This window comes from Brassica napus, chromosome C9 (genome assembly GCF_020379485.1).
Source record: "Brassica napus cultivar Da-Ae chromosome C9, Da-Ae, whole genome shotgun sequence".
Classification (NCBI taxonomy): Eukaryota; Viridiplantae; Streptophyta; class Magnoliopsida; order Brassicales; family Brassicaceae; genus Brassica; species Brassica napus.
Window position 1 is genome coordinate 12,774,214 of NC_063452.1, and position 7,890 is coordinate 12,782,103.

The 7,890-nt window shown below is 30.6% G+C and overlaps 1 protein-coding gene across 1 annotated transcript; it reads left to right on the top strand.

Moving 5' to 3' along the window:
- The first annotated feature begins 1,188 nt into the window (after positions 1-1,188).
- LOC106395628 (two-component response regulator-like APRR7) lies at positions 1,189-3,542 on the top strand. The gene is made up of 4 exons (XM_048770017.1): positions 1,189-2,149; positions 2,223-2,414; positions 2,870-2,998; positions 3,111-3,542. Exons 1-4 carry the CDS (start codon positions 1,706-1,708, stop codon positions 3,216-3,218), a joined length of 873 nt encoding a protein of 290 aa, XP_048625974.1. The 5' UTR covers positions 1,189-1,705; the 3' UTR covers positions 3,219-3,542.
- Positions 3,543-7,890: the final 4,348 nt, after the last annotated feature.

Consider the following 7,890-nt stretch of genomic DNA (forward strand, 5'->3'; position numbering starts at 1 on the left):
AAGAAGTTTATTATTCTGTTAATTTAGTTTTTTATAACTAAATTTAGGTAACAATTATCCTGAAAAAGCTGTTATTTGTGACACATTATAAGTTATATGGATAACATATAACCTTGTGTTTATGTCATGTTATGTTCTTTTGGCTAGAGAAACAACCTGAACATCTTTTAGAAAAAAAAATTCTACATCTAAAATATGCAAAATTAATATATATATATATATATATATATATATATATATATATTATAACAACTCGTCCCGTGGGAACTATCCACCCTATGAATCTTAGGCTAATCCTACAAAGCACCGACTCGAACTCCTCACATGTAAATCTTCATTGATTTCTCCATGTAAGTTATTGATGTGGTTGGCATTACTCGAACCCAATACCTCATCCTTTAACAATTCAATTATATAACATTTCGGGGCGTTATGTAGCCAAATAAATTTTTTTAAACGTTTCCATATATCACAATTTGGGATGTTACAATTCACCCATTTTCAAAGAACGCAACGTCCTCGTCACGCCCGTTGCGCCCCACGACAAGTCTCAAATCGCCTCTCGGGTCAGAACCGAAATGGCTAACATGGCTCTGATACCACTTATAACGCTCCGACCGCCCACGGTTAATGGGCCAGCCACATCTACTTTCTCGGCCCCGTGGATCCCATCCCAATCCAACGATCGGTCCGTTAATTTTTCAAGGCCCAAAATCATTTCCTTGTGCATTAGCCTCACTCGCACAGTATCGCGGATCACTTCATAATAGGTCACACATCCTTTCACTACTTCAGCCCAAGTACGCTTAACTCTGGAGTTCTAAACGAATGTGTGACGGAAAAAGTAAGTCAATTTTGGTGACATAGTTAACCAAATCAATTTCTTAAAATCTTTCAATATATTACAACTTCGGATGTTACATATATATATATGCAAAATTAAAGACTTAAATCTGTACAAAAATATTTAAGAATACAAACGAAGTTTAGCTAATCCTTAATTAATTTCAACAAATCCGTATAATCTTTCTTGCTTAGATTAACATAATCCAATATAAACCATCTAATTCCGTGTGCAATGCAAAAAAGCTCATACAACTTTTTTGAGCTCTAAACGTGCATGTTCTCATTTTGTTCCTTCTTTAAATGCCATCCTAATCTACAAATTGATCTATAATCAATCCAATATAAAATAATAATAATAATAATAATAATAATAATCCAATATACATATTTGACAAGTTGAGATTAGCGCAGCGAGAAGTCTCACGACGCTTTGATGCATGACAAGTTGATGAAATACAGACGGATTCATTTATAAAATATATGAAAACGAGGGCTTATCTGTCAAATTCATATTTTTGTCCACTATATAAACCAGCAGACCAAATAAACTGGACCTGTCATGGCTTGGTTCTGATACCAGAAACTAAACCAAGAAAGAAAAAAAAAACACTTTTTCGGAAAAAGTCCAAATTTACATTAATTCTTTTCTTTTTGCCATTTTTGGATTCTGGTGATTTTTCAAAAATAAAGATCACGAGTGTCACTTGTGCTCTCTGTAACCGTTTCATTTGGTCAATTCAATTACAGAAACAAACCAAAAAAGAAGACAGAACATAACCCAAAAGATTGAAGTGTTTTGCTTGCTGTCTTCTTCTTCTTCTTCGATTGAAAAAATCTAGAGTTTGTTAAGAAAAAAAGAATGGATTCTGAGCTTTATATCTTTGATGGGTCTTCATCTTCTTCCTCATTTTGCCACCATTCAAGTAGTACTGAACCAGATATGTTTTCTTCCGACACAACAACAACAACAACAACAACAACAACAGATCTCTTCTGCAACAATCCTTATCTTAATCCTATAGATGATCAGCCTTTCAATTTCTTTGACAACTTTACCTCTACGACTCATCATCTCCTCTCTTCATCTCCTCCACTCTCTCAACTCCAAACCCTTAACCTCTCCCACACTAACACTTTCCCCAGTTTCGAAAGCTTCGACGCCGTCAAAACAGAGCATCCTCTGTTTAACTCTTCAGTCATGGAAGATTCATCGAGTTTTCAGAATCAGAATCTCTTAAGCTCGCCTGAAAACTCCTTCCTCTCCGATCACATGCGACGTGTCTACAGCACTGGAGATTTGCAGGTATCAATTTACTGTTTTCCTCTGTAATTTCGCCTCTAAAACAAAGAGAGTAACTTTTTGTGTACTTTTAAAGAATCTGGGAATGGATACTACGGGACAACGATCATACTCGAGTCCTTTAGGTGTGGAGAGCTCATGGGCGACGCCGTTTCCCGGAGAAGAACAGAGTTTGAAGGTGGGGCGTTACAGTGCGGAAGAACGTAAAGAGAAGATTTCAAAGTATAGGGCTAAACGAACACAAAGAAACTTCACCAAAACCATTAAGGTAATATAATAAATGTTCATGCCGTCTTGACCTAATATTTTGTCACGTAAATAAAATAAATATATATGTTTTTTTTTTATTAAAACTCTCTTTTTCAGTACAATGGAGAAAAGAATTCCCAGCTGTGATCTTGATTCAATCAAACCTAACATATTGAAACTTCTTAACGAGTTGCATTTTGAATATAAAAGAAAACTTTAAAATGTTACAAAAAAAAAAAACTTTAATTTATAAGCTTGATATCTAGTATAGTAAGCCTTTTAACAAAATAAAATATCTAGTATAGTAATGAAATATATATGTTTGATTGATTAGTTATAATTAATTTGAAATTCTATGTATAATTTGAAAATTCACTCATTTAAAATGTAATATGTGGCTTTTAATATCATTATGGGATATTTTTTGTTGCATGGTTATAATTTAGTTTATTTAAATGAATTTTTTTTTTGAAGTATGCATGCCGGAAAACGTTGGCGGACAACAGACCAAGAGTACGTGGCAGGTTTGCACGTAACGACGAAGTTTTAGAGAACCCCAAGATTGCTTCTTCTTTCACTATACAAGAAGACGACGACCTTTGGGTAATTATCTAATAACCAAACTACATTAATTTTATTTACATAAAGATTGTATTTCAATTGAGCTTAAGTTAATAATAATCTAAGAATTATATATCTTATAAACTTGTGGCAGAATTTGAATGGGTTGCATGAGGAAGAAGAAGCTTTTTTGAGTAGCTTTGTGGAATGTCAGTCTCAGCCTCAACGACAAATGCAATACACAACAACTTCCTTCTGGTGAAAGCATATCTGTCTGAAGAAAGAAGAGATGAATATTATATTTTCCGACTTAATTTAATATGGAATATTGGAATCGAGTCGAGTCATATAATGGATATTTATTTTTGATTCTCACTTACATCAAGAACAAAAACTAATATATGACTCGATTGTATAGTACTGCACCAGAATAAACAATTCACGTTCTTTACAAAACAATAATAATAATTACAAAATATAGATTTATTTTAGGAGAATAAAATAGTGGTTTAACTAGTCACTTAGTGATAGTGGTGTTGTAGCTTTTTCATCGTTTTACTTTTATTAATATGGAAACTGTTTTTCAGTTGCCTTTATGTGAAATGTAGAAAGTTTAAATATTTGTATCACCTTCGGAGAAATATTTGACCCTTGAAGGAAGATTATTCGGTGAAATGATGTGGTTACTGAATCACTTTGAATTAGTGGACTACCAAACATTTATGTAATCTTAATTGTATATCATGAGAAGATTAATGTATTAATGGCCCGAATCATTGACGGTAGTCAAGATCCTCTCTTGTCATGTTGGTATCGTCTATTGTTTGTATATACAGTAATACCTCTATAAATTAATAATGTTGAGACTTTGAAATTTTATTAATTTAAAGAGATATTAATTTATAAAAGTTTCCTTATTTTTTTCTATTTTTAATATGTTTATATATAAAATACGAAAATATTTGATTTTATCGTATGTACATTATTCAAATTTTAGAAATTTGACTTTCATATTTTTTTTTATTATCTTATTTTGTGTATATTTTTATGTTTTATATGATTGTTAAATAGTTTTCGATATAATTTTACTAAATATTATCAAAATATATTAAAATGTTAAGAAAAATTAAGATATTTTCATTGTGAATATAAAATAAATACTATAAAAATTATATATAGATAGATTATTAATTTATGATTTTAATGAGACTATATATTTACATGCAAGTTTTAAAAATATTATTATCTTACTATTTTATCAATTTGTGTCATATTTTACATTGGCCTAAGTTGGGACCGGGAAAATTTATTAATTTATAGAGATTATTAATTTATCGAATATTAATTTATAGATGTTCTACTATATACGGTTTGTATACGGTTAATAGCTTTAGAGAAACACAATTCAAATATAGCATAATATGTAAGTTTGTCTGGTGTATTAGCTTTCATATGTCCAGTGATCAGTTGATTAAACAGATATCTTATATATTAAAATAGAGGTCACAACCTTGATTCATGTGTGATTTTTTTTTAAAATGAACTTAATGGACCTATTCCTAGAAAGTCATGTTACATTTAATATTTAATCTTATCATTTAAATTTTGAGCATACCAGAAATTTTTATTGGGCTATCAATAATTGGATTTAAACAATAGATGATCCATTGGATTTATAGATAGTATAAATTAAATAGATATAATTTAATGTTGTAATATCATACCTCCATTTGTTAATTATTTAAATATTTGTCGATGTTAACTTTTAAAATTATAAAAAAAAATTAAATAACAAAAATCATATTATCTAACAATGATTAATCTTTACTACCTTCAACCAATGAAAAAAAAATTTAAACTATATAGTTTATTTTAAACATTAAACAAAAACTAAATGTTTAATTATTACTCGATAATATAAATCTATGAAGAGAAAAGTTTAATTTTTTAAAAACTTTCTAAATTTGTGAAATGTTATAATATCTTTGAATATGACAATAAAACAATATTTTACTAATCTTTATATATATAGTTACGATTTTAATAATGAAATAAAAATCCGAAAATATATATATAGAAGAAGATATAAATACATATGAAAGTTTGAAACAATCTATTCAATGAAAAAAATATACCGTAAACTTATTATGTTTTAAAAATTGATAGACACATATATATTATAATATATACCAATTTAGAATTGAAAACAAAATATTTATATAAAAATAAATGAAAACAAAAATCCGCGCGGTTGCGCGGATCGAAATCTAGTCAACTTTAAATTTATAGTGCATATCTAGTTTCTTTAATATATTTTTTTTGAAAATTGATTTACTAACTTTTGTAAGAATAAGTTGAACGTTTTAAAAGGAGTTTTATGTTGTTTGAAATTGAAATAGTTTTATAGACTATTATCATGTATTTGATCAATACATTATAATCTAAATGACGGTTATAGATTCTAAAATCATTTGACATTGAGAAAATCCTTTTATGAAAAGTAGAAAGTTGAACTAAAATATCACCATTTCTTTTCGAGAGGTTAATTATTTTTGACGTATCTAAAAGAAGCAGCTAAATGGGTCAAAGCAGGATCATTTCAAAGTTCAAACTATTCTTACACCTATGTTCAATTTTTTTTCCTATGTGTTAATTTTCTTGAATTTTCATATTTTAATGTGTTTCGTTGAGTCTTGTTTTGTTGCACATATTCAAAACGGTATATTTCATTAAAAATATTGAAATATTATAAATTACAAATTGAAAACAATCAAAACAGCAATGGACTAATTGTATTACAGGAATGCTTCACCCCTGGAACCGATTCGTTCTTATTCTCCGTCATATGGCTGGAGAAGTATTATTTCTGCTAGATCTCTGGTTTGTAAAGGACTAATTAAAAGGGTGGGAACATGTTCGTCTATCTCTGTATGGTATGATACTTGGATCCCAGCCACTCGCCCGAGACCAGCAAACAAAAAAATTCACAACATTTATCCGGACCTCACAGTGGATTCCCTCATTAATTCAGAATCTCGCTCATGTGGATCCTACGGATGCAAAAATTATTGAAAGTATTCCTTTAAGTAGGAATCAGCTTGAGGATACGAATTGATGGTATTTTACTAACAATGGAAAATATTCGGTCCAATCAGGTTATCAAGTGGAACGAGTATATCCTGATAAGAAAAAACCACCAGATTTTTACGGCCCCACAGTGGATATTCTTAAAGCCTTCTGTTGGAAAGTGCGGTTGCCCCCCAAAAATAAAGCATTTCTTATGGCAAATTCTCTCAGGATGTATATCGATAATGAAAAATCTAAAGGCAAGAGGGATACAAGGAGATATATGTTGTGCTCGATGCGGAGATCCAGAAGAATCAATAAACCATGTATTTTTTGAATGTTCCCCGGCACGCCAAGTGTGGGCATTATCTAAGATCCCGTCATCTCATAATATCTTTCCTATCACATCATTATTTGCTAATATGGATCATCTTTTTTGGAGAGTTCAGCCAAAGATGGATGATCATCAGTTTGCATGGATTTTATGGTATATTTGGAAAGCCCGAAATAACAAAGTTTTTAGTAATCTGGATATTGATCCGAGGGACACTCTTCAATTAGCAGAACTAGAATCATCACTTTGGGCAGAAGCACAGGTGGAAAATGACCCAACGAGGGGGCTTTCGGTACAGATCAGTCCTCCCCTAGCGACACCAAGTCGATGGTGCTTCGTAGATGGTTCATGAAAAGATAAGGACTCATTTCCAGGGCAAGGCTGGTATAATACTTTAACCGGGTTTGATGGTCTGTTAGGGGTAAGGAATGTAAGAGCATGTCTTTCACCATTCCATTCGGAGGTAGAGACATTGATTTGGGCAATAGAATGTATGAAGAATTTAAGACAGTTTCAGGTAACGTTTGCAACGGATTTTTCTCAATTGGTGAAGATGGTTTCGGAACCAGAGAATGACCAGCATTCAAAAGCTATTTGGAAGACATCAAGCTTCTCAAAGGAAGTTTCCTCAACTCAGACATCGTCCATGTACCTCGGACGGCGAACCTTCTGACGGATAGCTTAGCATGTAGTGCTAGGAAACAATCGTTCTTTGTCGTTCACATGGATGCGAAGTTACCGATTTGGTTTACAGAGTCAATATGAGTATGTAAATGCTTTGCTGTAAAAAAAAAACAATTAAAACATATAATATAATTATTTGTATTAATGATATTTTGGCGATCATTGAAACTAAAATCTAATATAATATGGAGTTATTTTTGGGTTCACACCCTAGGATGAACATCTAGGTTCACCAACCAATATGATTTCATTATTTCAAATTCGATATCTTTTAAAAAAAGAAACAAATATTGTCAAATTAAATTATTTAAAAAAAAAAATACTAGTTACAGAAAAAAGAATTTTAAAACACATATTTTTAACATCGTCAGCAAAACACTAAACCCTAAATCCTAATCCCTAAACCCTAAATCCAAAACCCTAAACCTTTGGGTAAACCCTAAACCCTTAGATAAACCCTAAACCATTGGGTTAACCCTAAACCCTTGAATAAATCCTAAACTCAAAATAAAAGATACTAAACGCTAAAACCCTAAACCCTTAAATGTTTTAGTGTTTAGTGATTTTGATTTATAGTTTAAGATTTATCATAGAGTTTAGGGTTTACCCAAGGGTTTAGGGTTTAGGAATTAAGATTTAAGGTTTAATGTTTTGCTGACGACGTTAAAAATATTTTTTTTGTAATTACTACTATTTTTTATTTATTTCTTTTTACTTTTTAATTTTAAAAACATAATATAATTTGACAATATTTTGTTTTTTTTTAAGATATCGAATATGAAATAACACAATTCTATTGGTCGGTGAATCTAACCCAAGATTAAGTCTATAATACGATGATGTATAAATA

Excerpts from the sequence above, each read along its gene's own strand:
- LOC106395628 (XM_048770017.1), top strand. The coding sequence starts at position 1,706 with ATGGATTCTGAGCTTTATATCTTTGATGGGTCTTCATCTTCTTCCTCA. Across the intron at positions 2,150-2,222 it reads ACAGCACTGGAGATTTGCAG|AATCTGGGAATGGATACTAC; the intron begins GTATCAATTTAC and ends GTACTTTTAAAG. Across the intron at positions 2,415-2,869 it reads ACTTCACCAAAACCATTAAG|TATGCATGCCGGAAAACGTT; the intron begins GTAATATAATAA and ends TTTTTTTTGAAG.